We start from the raw sequence: 16,894 nt of genomic DNA on the forward strand, positions 1-16,894 counted from the left end.
TGCTCGAGTGACATCACTGATGACATCACAATTGCTCAAGTGACATCACTGATGACATCACAATCGTGACAGTCTGCATACATTTATCTACATAATAAAAAAAATACACTTACACATGGTCCAAAACAAGTGGTTATGCTTTGATGTCCGATATTATTAATTAGTCAGGGACTACTCATGGACTACTAGCTACATATCTGGTTCTGCAGAGCAGAGGACTGCCAGCTGTCCAATCATCGTCAATGTGGATCATTATCGTCGAGCGCCAACCGCCAATCAAATGGTCGAATCAAGTGTCAGTCCCTCCCCCTCTCAAAACACTAGACTGGCTGTAGCCATTTTACACAGTTGGTCCTCCGAAAAAGAAATTACCCTTTTCAGTTGGTCTTCTACATGACATTTCAGGAATTGTCGTAGATTATTATGGCGCCGGTAAGTTTTTCTCTCGTTTAAAATACAAGACCAATTCCAAATCTGTTTTTCCGCCGACTCATAATCATTCGAACCAGCCAGGAGCTCTGCCTCCCTCCTTCCACTAAGCTAACGTAGCTAACCGTATGCTAGTTAGCCTGCCTGCTAAAGATGACCGTCACACGTCATTGCTGAATGAATACGACACCTTGGTTACGTTAATATAATTCTCCAGCATGGTTGTGTGTTTGCGCGCGCATTGTGCAGCGTACGTTCTACTTATCTAACGTTAGATGCAGTCTATTGAACCTCCTCTTTGTTTGGCTTCTTCTCGTGGGACGGGACGGGCCCGGTTGCTCAGTGGTTAGCACTGTTGCCTCACAGCAAGAAGGTCCCGGGTTCGAACCCCTGTCTGTTCCAGGTCCTTTCTGTGTGGAGCTTGCATGCTCTCCCCGTGTACGCGTGGGTTTCCTCCCACCATCAGGACTAGTAGAGGATGGGTCAAATGCAGAAGATGAATTTCCCCACGGGAATAAATAAAGCATAACTTAACTTCAAATGAATAACTCACTGGTATATTTATTTTCTAGTGTGTCTGATTATCTAACAAAGTGGAAGAAGGACAGAGACTAGAAACCCGAGTCAGTGGACCAGAATGGACTATGAGAGAAGGTGAGTTAACAACTAGTTAGTGTTCATAAATACCAGTTTTGTACATATGTCCCCAAATAGTTTTTATGATCAATATCTCACATTGTCTTTTGCTGTCTAGGGGTGGGCGTGGCGACCGCACAGGCCGCTATGGCAACACCCCCAATGATCACAACTTCCGGGACATGGACTACAGAGGCTATGGCCAAGAGGACGAGGAACTAGAACCAGGATATGATGTCCGAGTGGAGGGGGACAGACAATATGGCCGTGATGGGCAACCAATGGGTGTCCGCGACTTCTCCCCGGGTCGTCACCAAGACCGCCCAGGGTTCCACCAGAGAGGTGGGCGAGGAGAGATTGGCCGTGGGGGGAAAGGGTTCCCCTGCCCCCCTCGCTCCAAGTCCCACCCTGATCTAGCCCTCCCCAGGCACCCGAGAGAGGAGGAGGGGGGGGGATCCAGGCGGGACTTTGAGCAGTTTAGGACTGGCCCAGGGCCAAGGGGTCGGGGTCAAGGCGGGAGAGGCTACCTGGAGAACAGTGCGCCCCGTTTAGGGAACCGAGAGAGCACCTGGGGCCGTGAAGGCGGTGCCCACTCTGAACAGCTGGAATACAACACGGCAAGACAGAGAGAGGAGGAGAGGTTCTCCCGTGGGCCAGGGAAGAGGAGGGTAAGTCGCAGCAAGTCAATCCTCTCTAGAGCAGCAGCATAGTGAGCATACACGCTTTATTTTGTCGTCATTTTCTCACGTCTTGGGACTGGTGTATTGTTCCTTTGTGTGTAGAGCTTTCCAGCGAGGCCAGAGGAGCACGTTGGTGGTGGGGGTGCTGGCCCAGATATGTGCCTGGACGACTTGGATCCGGACTTCCCACCAGACCCAGATCACAACCAGAGGCCCAGCAACATCATCATGCTGCGTATGTTGCCACCCAGTGCCACCGCCAATGAGGTGAGTGCACACCTCCTGGACATGTATTTGCCTCTACATTGGCCTTGAGCAGAAGAAGATGCACAGGTCTCTTTGATGGCACGACGACGATGTTTAATAATAGGAATAATGTTGTTGTTGTTTTCTTAGATCCGTGCGCAGCTTCAGGAGCAGGGCATCCAGCCGAGAGACGTTCGCCTCATGAGAAACAAGTCTTCAGGTGAGAACCTGTCCGTTGGCCCGATCTACTGTCTTGACTAGCAGCGCAGTGGCGCGCATGCACAAACTGACACAAACGGTGTATGGGTGTCCATCTTACTCCTTCTTTCTCGCTTTCTTTCATGCTTCTCCATTACCAGCTCTTTCATGTCCATTACCAGCTCTCATGTCCATTCATTGCTCTTTTTGATTTCTTTCCCTTCTTCTCCGCTGGGTCTCTTTCTATTATTCATAACCATCTTCTCTCTTTCCATCTCTTCTCTTCCTTCATACTCTGACAGAAGGAGTGATAGTTTTGAAACAACACATACTATCTATATTTATAGACCGTTTCACCGGAATTCTGTTTTGGTAGGGAACAGTTTGGACTCACTATTTCCTGTCAGTTATTGTACTAGCAAGCACTGCAACAGGAAGTAGGGCTATAGGGCCAGTTTAGCATGTTTATGTTGTCAAGTTGAAACGGTCTATAGACATGAGCCTGTGCATACATTCCTGCCTTGACTCTTTGGTCTGCCTCTTGCTGTAACCCTACTAGTACGCACGCAGAGAGCAACAAAATGTCTATGCACACAGCAAAGGGGAGAGCTCTCTCCATAATGTCTTTTAACACAAACAGGAGTGCATGGATACAGCCACAGGCCTAGAGGTCTGCCCTCCCTCATTCTCTTTCCCCTTCCATGCTTCCGCCTCTTCCATCTTGATGTGAGATGTGATCCGACCAGATGAACTTGGCTCACAGACTAACTGTGTCAATTGGGTTTGTGTGTCTGTGTCATTGTAGTTGTGCGTGTCTGTCCACTCCCTCTGTGCGAGGCCATAAGTGTCTCAGGCTATGTGACATTCACCCATAGAGACACTGCGGAGCACGTCATCATTCAGAAACCACGCCCAACACGGGGGAAAACACAAAGGACCAACTATCGTGCTAACTTCTAGCAAAACAAACTGTGGCTAACCGGGCGAACAAACAAACTCTCGTCAGATACAGATAGTTTTGCAGATATCTGGGAGGAATTGGCTAGTGTCAAATAATGAGACGTTGTGTGCGTTTACTTAATTCATTTGAATTGCGAACGAGACGTGAGCTGATCACGTTTGTCTGCTGACTTTCTGCTTCCTGAAACTCCCCACCCCCCAATCCTGGCGTTCTCCTATGTCGCGTGTTGCACGCAAAGATCATATATACGGAAGATGAACACTCCAACTTACTTCATTGACAGCTAGATCCACATTTTTCTTCTCAACGGCTTCCTTGTTTTGCTCAGGAGTACAAAAAAACTTTAATTGGCTATTTTTATACATTTGTTGTGTGCGCAGCACCACCACACACCAGCTTTTAGCTATGTTTAATTCAAGGAAAATGACGCTGGTGTGTGGGAGTGAATGGAGCGCTTTTCCCCCGTGATGGGCATGGCCTATTTCATGCAGTGTGTCTCTATACCCCCTCAGACGTAGAAGCAACTCTTTTTTTTCCCCCCGAAGGGTTTTCCATAAGGTCAATGTCTCACATGCCCCGCCCCCTGCTAACTTTGCTGGTTGTCTGCAAGGTGTGCCTGTCTCACTCAGCCACCCTTACAGTCCAACACGCTGCTCTGTCTTTCTCACTCTCTTTTTTTTTATATCTATTTTTCTGATTGATGAATTAATGTAGGAAAAGTCACTCTCACTTTTGTAAATGTTGAAATGAAAGGCTTTTGTAATACCATAATTACCACACTCCATGTGTTAAGACTGTTTTTGAAAAACGTTACCTGAATCAATCTCTATATGACACGATGTAGAAATGATGTATGTTGTCGATAGTATAGCTATAGTAATGCATGGGTAGGACATGGGGTGCTTTAAGACGTTTCACCATTTAATTTTATGGTTCCATACACGCACGCACGCATTACACACACATTTCACCAGAGTGCTGAATATCCAATGACTCAGAATCGCTGTGTGTGTGTGTGTGTGTGTGTGTGTGTGTGTGTGTGTGTGTGTGTGTGTGTCTGTGTGTGATCTGCCGGTGCCTGGTTGCTTCATTATTGAAAGCTAAGAACTCAGACTCTGAACTGATGAGTGGGTAGAATTTTCCCTTCCTCTCGCTCCCTCTTTCCTTGACCCTGTTGACATACTTGACATTGCGTCCTCCCAACCTTGGTGTCACACATGGCTCCAGAGTGTGTTATCTCCAAGGGAGAGAGGAAGCAATGGGCTATTTGATTAGTGCTGATACAGGGTCGCGCTCTCTCTCTCTGTACATGAAGCACTAACCCCTCACTGCGTTGTTGTTATGTTGTTGTTGTTGTTCGGTTGCCATGGCGCTGGGCGGTGTCCAGGTCAGAGCCGAGGATTCGCCTTCGTCGAGTTTAATCTCATACAGGAGGCCAGCCGCTGGATGGAGACCAACCAGGTCACTCTCCCTTACACAGACACACACAGCACAACATTACACATACACGGGCATACAGTACGGATTAAAGAGATACTCGACACCACCGACAACAAATCAGTGCCAACATGCAGTCAGGTCTTGCCCTGTCACGTGCACACCGAACAGCCCCAATATGGCATATGCACACAGAGTGGAGAATTCATTTCTGTGCCAGAGGTAGGTGGGTTTTATACGTCTAGGGCAAATTCCTCTGCTCTCTCGGTACAGACACAGAAATCCACAAACGGGGAAACTCAAGTTACATCATGCTGGTGTCTGCTCTGTCTGGGCTCTAACTGCAAAGGTTACCAAATTGGACGTCGGTCCCCAGGCCACACACGATCCTCTCTCTTTTTGATCAAGAGAAGCTCTTTTTAATGGAGGACTCCTCTTTCCTCAGTGACACTTTCTCACTCTCTCTCCTATCCCTCCCCGAACATACTCCTCAAGTTGACAGTACCAGCTCTGGGCTAGTGTGTGTGACAGTGGCAATATAACATCTAACCCTCGTGTATTTTATTATGTCGAATCAGAGCCAGTTTAGTCTTTTCCTGTTTTTTTGAATCTATCATGTCTGGATCATCTGCCATCACTATGGTGGGACCTATTGTCTATTTGTGAGATGAAGGTGGTGGTGGTGGTGGTGACAGAGGGGTGGGTGAGCTGTGGAAAGGTTTCCCCTTAAGGGGGGGGGTTGGCACAATTGACCAAAACACATTCTACACATCTCACACAAAACCCGGAGACTCATGCACCATATATACAGTCCGTCCCAATTTCCCTAAAGCTGAAGGTTGCAATTCTCTCATGTCCTCTCTCTTTCAACCTCAATTCTATTCTCTCTCCCTCTCTCTCTCTCTTTCCCTCCCTCCCCTTTCACTCACTCTCTCTCATCTCTTGTGAGATGAGGCCTTTCTCTAGCATGTGTGGCCTAATTATCACTGATAATCATTCTTTGTCTCCCCCTCCCTGTCTCTCTCTTCCTTTCAGAGAGTGCTGACGATTCAGGGACAGAGAGCGTCCATGCATTTCAGCGATCCCAAACCCCGTGCCAACGAGGACTGGCTCTGCAACAAGGTATCGTGCCTTTTGCACGTGCAGTTGTGCACATAGACATGCATGGAAATGAACATTTGTATATGAATCGCATGCATTATGTATCCATGACTGCAGGGGGTTTACTCACTTATGAAGTCATTTAACCGTGAGTCATTTAACATCTCAACAGTGCGGTGTGCAAAACTTCAAAAGGAGAGAGAAGTGCTTCAAATGCAGCGTGCCCAAGTCAGGTAAAATTTAAATTGCGCCAAAACACCATCGCCTTTTCTCCATTATAGATACAAATTGTCTGACACCATACTCCGCTATATCAATGGCATGTTGTGGTTTCTCAGAGGCTGAACTGAAGTTGCCCCAGCAGCTGCAGCGGGATGCGTCTTCCGGTCTTAACAAGGAGGGAGCCCAAGGCTTACTGCCACTGCCAGCTCCCTACCATTCTTCTGCTCTTGCTCCCAACACGGGACCGACTGCACCGCAAGCAGATGTGGCCAATGACAGTAAGTCCATCTCTTGACATTGTGACAGATGTGGCCAATGACAGTAAGTCCATCTCTTGACATTGTGACAGATGTAGCCAATGACAGTAAGTCCATCTCTTGACATTGTGACAGATGTGGCCAATGACAGTAAGTCCATCTCTTGACATTGTGACAGATGTGGCCAATGACAGTAAGTCCATCTCTTGACATTGTGACAGATGTGGCCAATGACAGTAAGTCCATCTCTTGACATTGTGACAGATGTGGCCAATGACGGTAAGTCCATCTCTTGACATTGTGACAGATGTGGCCAATGACAGTAAGTCCATCTCTTGACATCGTGACAGATGTGGCCAATGACAGTAAGTCCATCTCTTGACATTGTGACAGATGTGGCCAATGACAGTAAGTCCATCTCTTGACATCGTGACAGATGTGGCCAATTACAGTAAGTCCATCTCTTGACATCGTGACAGATGTGGCCAATGACAGTAAGTCCATCTCTTGACATCGTGACAGATGTGGCCAATGACAGTTAGTCCATCTCTTGACATCGTGACAGATGTGGCCAATGACAGTAAGTCCATCTCTTGACATTGTGACAGATGTGGCCAATGACAGTTAGTCCATCTCTTGACATTGTGACAGATGTGGCCAATGACAGTTAGTCCATCTCTTGACATCGTGACAGATGTGGCCAATGACAGTAAGTCCATTTCTTGACATCGTTTTTCCCCATGATGCGGTGGCAAGAGCACCCTGGGCATCAATAGGTGAATTCAGGTCTGTCAGTTATTTTACTTCCTCCAGGAGGCATCTCAGCTGCTCCAGATCCTGCAGGCTCTCCAGCCTGTACAGAATCTAACTTCATTACAGTTTACAGCACTTGAGAAAATCTCATCTGTTTGTTCAGCCGTATTTTAATAAGATTAAGTAAACATTAGGTGCTTTCGGACCAAACGGTTCTGGGGACTCTCTGAGAGGAACTGCCCGCTGGGAAGGTTCCCCGAGAACTACATACCTTCAAGGACTTTTTTTTCCGTTTGCATTCGCACCGCAAATAGGAACCATATAGGAATACTGAAGTAAGGCCGGTGGTTAGCATGCTAACCGCTACTACTGTAGTAGCTTCACAGCAAAGCAAGTTCATGGGGGATTTATACTATTTTGGCTAGCTGAGAAAAGAAAAAGTCAATGCCTTGCGGCATTCAACGTAGCTAGCTACACTTGCGTCTGGACCCCTAAAGGTTCCTCTTGTGCTGGTGAAAGTACCTACCCTGAAGTAGGAGCTAAAAAGGTTCCTCTAAACGGCGTTTTAAGTTCCTCCAACTGTTCCTAGAACTATGAAAAGGTTCCTGTGATCCGAAAGCACCTATTGTGGTGTTTTTATTTTGAACTTTTAACCATAAATATGAATCTAAATACCATAGCTGTATATCTTTCTTTTTAGTGTGGATGTGGATTACATCTGATATTTGCAGTTTTTAAATATCTTTTTATGTAACTAGCTGTAGCTTGCAAAACCACAACTGCCACAGGACTCAGGGCTGTACAGAATCTGTACTTGCTCTCAAAGCATTCCATGTCTTATGGCTCCTGAACTGTTACAATGTTGTCTTCAATGAGTTTGAGATTCTCCCATTCTCTCTCGTACACCAGCTCTGATCCTGAGAAACCTTGGCCCTCACACGTCAGTGGAAGCCATCCTGTCTGCGTTGGCTCCATTCGCCACTCTCTCGCCCTCAAATGTGCGCCTTATCAAGGACAAGCACACCCACCTCAACAGGGGCTTTGCCTTCCTGCAGCTGTCCACCATCGTGGTGAGAAATCATGCAACGACGGTAGGGCTGAACAATTAATCGAAAATTGTATCAAAATCGCAATATGGCCGCCTGCAATTTTCAAATGGCAGGATGCACAATATTTGTTAAAGGAGAAATGTGTGTCGAAAAATACCTTTTTTTTTTTATTAAATATTGTCGTGCTGCAGAGTGCAGACAGAGGTGTCCTGGCCTACACATCACATTCTACAGACTGTAGAAATCTTTGTTTGATACAGGTCCCTTGATACAGATCCCTGCAAAAAAAAATCACGCCATAATCACTTTGAATGTGTTGTTAAAATGAAAATGAGAATAATGATGTCAAAATTATCATTCCCTCGAATGTCACAAATCATATCGCAATTGCAATATCGGTCAAAATAATCACAATTGGATTTTTTTTCTCTCAAAATCGTTCAGCCCTAAATACACACACACATAAAGGCTAAATCGATGTGTTTGTGCACTGATATTATTTGCTGAAATGTGACAAAGTCAGCTCATATTCACAGTGCTGTTAGATTCTAATTAATCCAGAAAAAAATATTTGGTTGTGTTAATTGATATAGCAACAAATAGGTTGCAAAGGAAACAGTTCAGCCACTGCGGAATCCTATCACTATTGCTCGTCTACATTGTGTTCAGATGATTGTGGTTCTGAAATGGAAGGCGGTCAAAAGTGGGATCCTACAGCAAACACACACTTCCTCATTACTCATAGGCCTGTCCATTATGTGTTTATCTCCAGGAGGCATCACAGCTGCTCCAGATCCTGCAGGCTCTCCAGCCCGCTCTCTCTATTGATGGAAAGGCCATCGCCGTAGAGTTTGCCAAGGGCTCCAAACGGTAAACTCTCATACAACCAAGCCAGGACTACCAGGACACAAGTGTTACTAGTATTGTACACAGAAGAATAATGTGGGTTTAAATTAGTGGTGGCCACCACATGCTCAGGGGGACTCAAAGGCGTCATTGAAATACACCGGATCACAAAATTATTATTGTTTGGTGCAAAAGCCTTTCTGAATTCATGCAATGTTAGTTGATCTGAATAAAATCTGCAGTCTGGCAGGTTAGTAACCTTAAAATGTATTTTGTCAGAGTGAGAAGCAAATTCACAATTGCTAGCAAAACTTTTTGGATTGCGTGAAACATTATTCTTTTGAAATATAGGTCACCTGAAAAAAAAGAAGCTTGAAACCAATTCAAAACGTCTGTGCCTCTCTTCTGTATCAGTGACGTGTTTCTGACTGACGGCAGCAGAGTGAGTGCCGCTACGGTAGCCAGCACAGCCATAGCTGCTGCCCAGTGGGCTGTCACACAGGTAACCACTGTCTCAGTGAAATATCCACACACCACAGAAGACAGAAGTATTCTTGTACTTTACGCCCTCATTTTTTGTTTGTTTGTTTACTTCCACTTTTGCATTCTCAGACAACTCCGAATGGATCAGGGGAAGGCCAGAGTATTGATCCGGCGGTGTACCAGCAGGGGGCAGCAGTAACTTACCACCAGGATGGACAAGAATACTCTGGGCTCGACGGCACGGTCTACAAGGCCCACCACGCCTTTGGTGGCGCTGTGCCCAATACAGGAGCAGCTCTGATGGGTACATACACAGGAGGAGCAGGCTCAGGTTGGAACCACAGAAGGGCGTCACATTAGACTAAAATGCTACAGTAACATCATTTGAATGGAGGTTATTTTCCTAACCTGTGTGTGTCTTCATTCCGCAGTGCTTTCCTCTGAAGCAGCAGCGGGAGTGCAGCAGTCTCTCACTCATACACAGACTGCTCTCATCACCACCACCACACTGGCCAGTCAGGTAGTCCATCAGTCATGCGTGACAGTTGGAGCCCCTGGAAACCAAAATAAATATGCATTTTGAGTTTGTCACGCCACAGAGAACTGTGTTATTAACAACCCAGCCAAATTTGAACGATTAAAAATGTCACCAAGTATCTAAAATTAGGTTTCAAAATCATGAAAAACTAAGCAGTATTCTCTGCTCTGAAACCAGGGCAGAGGCACTTACGCCTGATTGGTTCACAGCGCTTACTGTGTAATAACTCTGGAGCATAAGCACGCCCACTTGAAACACGACATCAGGAACAGTACAAAAACTTAGATGACAATATTTAGAATTTAGATTGAAACTAATGTCTAATACATTTTGATGCTTACTATTATGCACATAAGATCCTAAATTACAAAGGTTATTTTGTGGATTTGGCTTTCCAGGGGCTTTAACTCCCAAATCACACTTATTTTTCATTGTTTAGGTTATTCATTATTTGCCTTCCATCCCTGTCCTCATACTCCATTCTTTTGTGCCATTTCTTCTTCTCAACACCTCCGTCTCTCAGCAGGTTGAGATAGTGGGAAAACCTCAGCCTCCCAGCCACCCTGCTACACCTGGCACTGAACACGAGATCCAACAATACCGTAAGTCTCTGTGTTCTGTCTGTGGGACCCTGTGTGTGTGTGTGTGTGTGTGTGTGTGTGAGAGAGAGAGATTGAGTGTGAGAGAGAGAGTGAGTATGTGTGAGAGAGAGTGAGTGTGGGCAGCAGTTGCCCAGAGGTTAGCGAAGCCTTGGCACAAAGCACCTAGGGAGGCACCAATGGAACTGCTCAGTGGTCAAGTATTGAGGAACTTAGGCACATCCTCTTATTGGTGCTGAGCCAAACTGTGTTACAGAAAATCAATGAGAAACGAGACACAAAGTTTCTTCTGCTCCCGTGGACAACATTTAATAATAGACGGGGACAAACCGTTTCGATCCGATACGGATCTTCATCAGTGTCACGTGAAGTACATACATTTCAGGAAGTGTTTATATAGGTACTGGTACATACTACATAGGTACATACTGCATACCTCTGCCTAGTGGCTTGGAGGAGGATCCAGGCTCACTTTATCAAAGAGGAAGTGTTACCACTGCTCAGTGGTCAAAATTAGACACGTTTGTGGATTTGAGGAAAAATAAGAAAACTAGGGCTGTCTGCGTTAATCGCGTTAATCGCATGCCGCTATTTTGTCCCTTTGTCGCACCCGTACTTGTAGTCAAGCCGTTCGGTTTCCTGTCTCCTGCTGCTGCAGACATGGAAAAGAACGACAGCAATACGCTTCTAAATGGCTCGTTTTACTATTATTTAAAAAACTCCCCAAATGGCACAGTGGACAAGTCGAGAGCCGTAGTTTGCACCTTGTGTAAAACGGAATTCAAATATCACCGAAGTACATCGAGTTTGAGGCGAGCGATCACCTAAAAGTAGCTAGCGGCCAGCTAGCTAGCGCGAGACTCATCACTCATTCTTCCTTCAGAGTCTCGGATGCGCGGGTCCGCTAACCACTGTGAGGTCGGCTCCAATGGCTTCACGCTATATACACGTTATCAATACACAGTTTCCAATACCGAGCCATTATTCATGGAAGAAGTGCCAAAGTTTTTAGCTCAGACACAGCCTTCTTCGGCTGTGTCATTTTGGGTTTCGACTGCTCCACAGCGCCGCCGCCGGAAGTATCGGTTCTAGATATATTTTGTAGACATTGTAACCTCCTGTCTACATTCCACTTCTATTGAAAATAAATCTAAAATTCAAGATCACAAAGTACATTTATTTGCGTTCATTTGATTCCCAATCACGACACACTGGTAAGAATGATTAATATCTAATTAAAAATGCTTTGAAATGCAAAATAATGGCATTTTAAACATGCGATACAAAGATGCGATTCATCGCGATTAACTATAGTTAATCGCAAGATTAATCGCGATTAATAAAATTAATCGTTTGACAGCCCTGAAGAAAACCTTTGCGTTTTTGAAAATGAATAGTTTTATTTATTTCAGCGCTCTTTTCACTAGGGTTTTTCTTGATGTGACAAGAGTAAACCATGAGGCCTCTATGATGTCCAGTCCTGAGCAATGACATGTCTGTCCCCAAAACATGCCAATAATTGTCTCCATAAATTTCACCAAACCCAAGACCTTGAAAGTCATTGAAAAGTCCTTGAATTTGCTGTCTCCGAGTGTGGGCCCTCTGATTAGACCTCTGACATAATTGATCTATGACCCTGAGGTGAATGTCCTGTGTCTCTGCCTGTAGCTGTGCCAGATGTGTCCACATACCAGTATGACGAAAGCTCTGGCTACTATTACGACCCACTGACGGGACTCTACTATGACCCCAACTCCCAGGTAAACCCATGGAGTCTGTAGTGAACTTGCTACAGTCTACATATTAAGCCAGCGGCGTTAATAGGACTGGAGGAACGTTTTCATGGTTGTAAGAACAGTCGGAGGAACTTGCCCCTTTTTATTGTGTCCGCACCGCAGGAACTGGGAACAACCGTAGCTCTTTAGTATGCCATGTTGAGGGCCTGTTTTTTAGCTCCTGCTTCAGGGTTAGGTGCTCCCAGCACAAGAGGAACCTTCTCAAACGTATAGAACTGCCCCGAGGCAGTAGGTATCATGCCATGATTGCCATCACTGTCATAACCATCCCTAACGTTAACTTGCTATTTTTTTTTTTAGCAAGCTAACGTTAGCTAGCTAATTGTTAGCCAAAGTAGTATCAATCCCCCTGTGAACTCTCACTTGCTTTGCTGAGACGCTATGGCCGGCTTACGTCGCTTCACCGTTCCTAATTGGCTCGGGGGAGCTCCCCAGTGGGCAGTTCCTCTCGTCCCCAGAACTGTTTGGTCCGAAAGCACACAATTACTTCTTTTTCACCATCTGTCCCTTTTGTGTCCTGTCCTCCTTCTCTCGCTCTCGTGCTCTCTCTCTCTCTCTCTCTCTCTCTAGTACTACTACAACTCCCACACGCAGCAGTATATGTACTGGGACGGGGAGAAACAAACGTACATTCCTGCTGCAAATGCTGAAGCTGCTGCTGGTGATAACTCGGCCCCTTCGGATTCTCTCTCTGGCACTATTGGAGGCAAGGAGAAAAAAGACAAGCCCAAGAATAAAACTGCTCAACAGGTACGCAAACACACTGGATGCAAATACTGACATGGTTGTGCACAGAAAATTATATATTTTTTATAATTCTTTGACATTTGTAGCAGTGATAGAAATATTATGGCATTTCAAATGTGTGAATCTTCTCTGTAACTTACTGCATCACTGTGGAATCCATTGAAATGACTGATCTTTTTGGGTTCGCATTAACAGATAGCCAAAGACATGGAGCGCTGGGCTAAGAGTCTAAACAGACAGAAGGAGAACGTGCGCTCCGTCTCTTCCTCCCCCGCGGGCAGCTCTGCAGCGCTGCCCTCTGGTGGTTACCCGAGGGCGCCACCTGGCCACAGTCGCCTCGACGACCGCCGAGAGTCTGCGAGTGCCGACGCAGGCTACGCTGTCCTGGAGAAAAAGGTGCGTGACCCTTTCACAGACGCACACATGCTCGTCTGTAACTCCTGTGTGCCTTTAGGGCAGTAGGGTGTCGCAGTGAGAGGGGGACATTGTCCTTCACCCGGAGGGCTTGGACTCAAGCATCCGCCCTGCTGCGGTGTCCTTGAATAACACCAGAGCCCTGCACGGGGCCTAAAATGTAGGTCCTAACCCAGCCCGTGCCCGAGACAATCAAGCCCTACCCGACTCGAGCCCTAATTGTTTATTTAAAAGCCAGGCCCTACCCGGCCATCGGGGTCTCGGGTCCTGTCGGGTTCAGGCCAGGTAGCAGATTTCTAGTGTGTCTCTGTGTTTGCTGCCTTCCAGCCTGTGACAGAGCAGCAGAGCTTCAGGTGTGAGGGAGTGTGTCTCTGGCTCTGCCCAGCCTGACAATGACACAATGTCTTTTTGTATTTTTTTGGTACAAGCACCTTGTACACTGCCAGGCCTTTGCAAAAAATAAAAAAAATCTCATTCATACTTGATGTCCCTTAGTGTTGCAGAATACTTGATGTGCCTTTGTGTTGCAAAGTGTCTGCTGAACAGATGGCAGAAGTTGTCTCTTTCCCTCCAGTTTACCTAACCTGACATCCCACTGACTTTGGCTTTGTGTCCTGTAGGGGGCACTGTCTGAACGCCCTCAGATGTTCCTGGACCAGCTCCGGCATACTGCAGAAGTAAGTATGTGGTCTGAGTTATGTGTCCACTGTGTGTGTCGTCATGTTTTTTTTCTTCGAAAACCCCTTTTCTTTGTGCCTAGCCTACTGTCATTGCCTCCATGTATGTTCCTCTTTGCCCCTGACCCTCTGATCTTTGCTTCTGTAGCGTTCTCCCCCCCAGCAGCAGGGCCTGGTCCCAGCCTACAGCGGAGAGACTGACAGCGAGGAGGAAGGAGGAGAGAAAGAGGACAAGGAAGGAAAAATGACGGACTGGGTTAAACTGGCCTGTCTGCTGTGTAGGAGGCAGTTCCCCAGCAAAGAGGCCCTTATAAGGCATCAGCAGCTCTCTGAACTGCACAAGGTGGTTATAACAGACCATCAGTAGTACACATACATAGTATACTCTGTGTAGACAAATTACCTGAATGTTAGGTTAAGGGCGGGACATACTCCATGCGCACTTCCATATTTATATTGACCATATTTCTTGACCCATGTGGTAAACTTTGATTAACTGTTCGTTTTTAGTCATTTCAAGTAATGTGCCGTGTTGAGACAGATCTAGGCCTATTTACATTCAATGAAAACAGGATTGGCGATTCTATTCGTGTGCTGATACAATCGTTTGAGAGTGAACATAATGGCATTCCGTTGACTTTTATTTGCGTTTCGTTGACTTTATCATGGGCCATTCACTGTACTATGTAAACAGCGGTGCTCTGAGCAGCACTCTTGAGTAAGAACCCCCTCGGCCGCCCGAGCGCGGAGTGCGCTCCCGGTTTGCAGAGCTCCGCCTCCCGCTGCCCGCCTGGAGTTATGTCCCGGCCTTTATGACCATCTGTTCACTCGTTACCGGAGAGTATTCAATAGATTTCAGTATGTTTTCCTTAATGACTGCCTCACTCAATCATCACTATTCTATTATCTCTACGATCTGACAAACCGACGAAGGTGTAGCCCAATGACATTCCTCCTGTACAGTATGCATTTCTAAATGTTCACCTCTTTCTTGATCTGCCCTCAGCAAAACCTGGAGCAGAGAAGAGTCCAGCAAGACACAGGAGGCAAAGAGGTTGGTCAAGCCTCAGTGCTCTGTTGGAGTTAAGACAATAGTGCATGCAGTAATAATTATCAAATGTGCTCGTCACTAATGGATTGTAGTTATTGTAATGATGGTCTCTCTCTTTGCTTTGCAGCGGCAGAGACCAGACGCACCTGAACCTCCTGATCCTAAGAAGAGGAAGTTTAGCTTTAGCGCCATGTAAGCTTCAGTGAAACCTCAAACAAGACTCCCGATGATAATGGCTTGTCTTCTAGTTAGTTCGGGTTTATAATTGCAATGCTGTTAGGTGTTTGCAACATACTGGACACTAGAATGCATTGTTCCTCTTCCATTGTTTGTTCTCTATTCTTACAACAGCTATGTTGTTCTTGTTTTTGTTCTTGGTCTGTACTGAGCGGCTAACAATTGTGTCTGTAATATGTCTCTTTTTGTGTCTTGTTTTCATGCGTTTTGAGACTTGTTTCTCTTTCCCTCTTGTTTGTCTTCCTCTGTGTAGCGATGGGGTCGCAGGCACTAGTCTTGGTGCCAGGATGCTACAGGGAGGTGTGAAAAAGGGACTTCTGCTGCGCAACGTGCAAGTGGAGTGAGCCCTCAAACCTCAATCTTCCACCACGGACAGGACAAGGGACAAAGACCTGCACGCAACACTCCATCATTAGTCACATACTAGATATCTATAGATCAACCTCATCATTCGTTTTGGCTTGAGATGAGACTTACCTCAACCATAAAAAAATAATGATCATACAGTATGAACTGATCCTGTAGCAGTGGATGTCAGGATATTGCACAGAATGCACCTTTTTACTTTCTCATTCAATGATGCAGTTTTGAGCTCTCACTCGCTTCAGAGCTTGTGTGTGTGATAAGCAAGCTTTACTTGGTTGGGAGACTTGGAAAAAACGAGAGATCAATATAGATCTTTACGGCAGCACGCAGCAGATCAGATTTCCTAATATTACTGTCTATGCACCATAGATTGTTTTGGTTTAATGTTATATACCTTTGTCATTTGGAGAATGACTGATCTGGACATGATAAACTGTATACATTTTAGAGTGAACAATTTTGTACCCCTGAAGTGAACTCCTCAGCAGTGGGGAGCGAAGAGCCTATGGACTGGGCAACGTCACACTAACTGTGTGCGGGTGAAAAGTGTCTCAGTGTGTCATATATTGTAGGTGTGAATGCGCAATCATGTAATACATATTTGTCAATGAGAAAACTATTTTTTATTTCTGTATTTGTTGAATGTGATTGTGATTCATAAAATCATGTAAATTCAAAATAACATTTTCACCATTACTGAACTGGTGTCTTCTATGTGGAAACCAGTAGACTAGCTATTGTTTCCACATACCTATGTGGAAGTTCCTTATTTTTTATTTTTCTCTCCAAAAGTGGTGGTTAAAAAAGAGGATTATGTCTGACTACCGTAACTTATGTTATGGGATGTGTAATGCAACATTGCTCTAAGGAAATGGCGTATAAGTAAGCACATGAAGACATTAGAGATGACGTTCTCGCCAGACCTCGAAATTCTGCACTGCAGCAGCATGCGCTTGTTGCTACCGAGTTTCCATGGTAACCACAACAGACGCTGCTGTCGGCCTGAGTGCATAACTGCATGGCTCGCTGGAGTTAGTCACACATCAGCTACTTGTATACATCAGACATACTACTCTGTAAGATACCTGGGTAAGTTAGCCAATTCATTTTGAATATTGTTAGGCTAGTTCTTACAACATCTAGCCTGGTCAAGCTAATGGGCTCAATGATT

The 16,894-nt window shown here is 45.7% G+C and overlaps 1 protein-coding gene across 4 annotated transcripts; it reads left to right on the forward strand.

Moving 5' to 3' along the window:
* The first annotated feature begins 315 nt into the window (after nucleotides 1-315).
* rbm10 (RNA binding motif protein 10) lies at nucleotides 316-16,396 on the forward strand. Of its 4 annotated transcripts, none has more exons than XM_083641505.1 (23): nucleotides 316-432; nucleotides 1,002-1,083; nucleotides 1,184-1,733; nucleotides 1,848-2,012; nucleotides 2,142-2,211; nucleotides 4,538-4,611; nucleotides 5,623-5,709; nucleotides 5,861-5,921; nucleotides 6,027-6,188; nucleotides 7,830-8,011; nucleotides 8,742-8,839; nucleotides 9,230-9,317; nucleotides 9,428-9,629; nucleotides 9,730-9,818; nucleotides 10,360-10,438; nucleotides 12,104-12,195; nucleotides 12,802-12,981; nucleotides 13,174-13,374; nucleotides 14,013-14,069; nucleotides 14,218-14,412; nucleotides 15,076-15,123; nucleotides 15,248-15,312; nucleotides 15,611-16,396. In XM_083641505.1, the coding sequence occupies exons 2-23, from the start codon at nucleotides 1,067-1,069 to the stop codon at nucleotides 15,699-15,701; spliced, it is 2,853 nt and encodes a 950-aa protein (XP_083497631.1). In that variant the 5' UTR covers nucleotides 316-432; nucleotides 1,002-1,066; the 3' UTR covers nucleotides 15,702-16,396. The 4 variants fall into 4 exon arrangements, with proteins under 4 accessions (XP_083497631.1, XP_083497632.1, XP_083497634.1 ...); XM_083641506.1 differs by having other exon boundaries at nucleotides 10,363-10,438; XM_083641508.1 differs by having other exon boundaries at nucleotides 9,428-9,602.
* Nucleotides 16,397-16,894: the final 498 nt, after the last annotated feature.

The sequence above is a fragment of the Poromitra crassiceps genome (genome assembly GCF_964638095.1).
Source record: "Poromitra crassiceps genome assembly, chromosome: 8".
Classification (NCBI taxonomy): Eukaryota; Metazoa; Chordata; class Actinopteri; order Beryciformes; family Melamphaidae; genus Poromitra; species Poromitra crassiceps.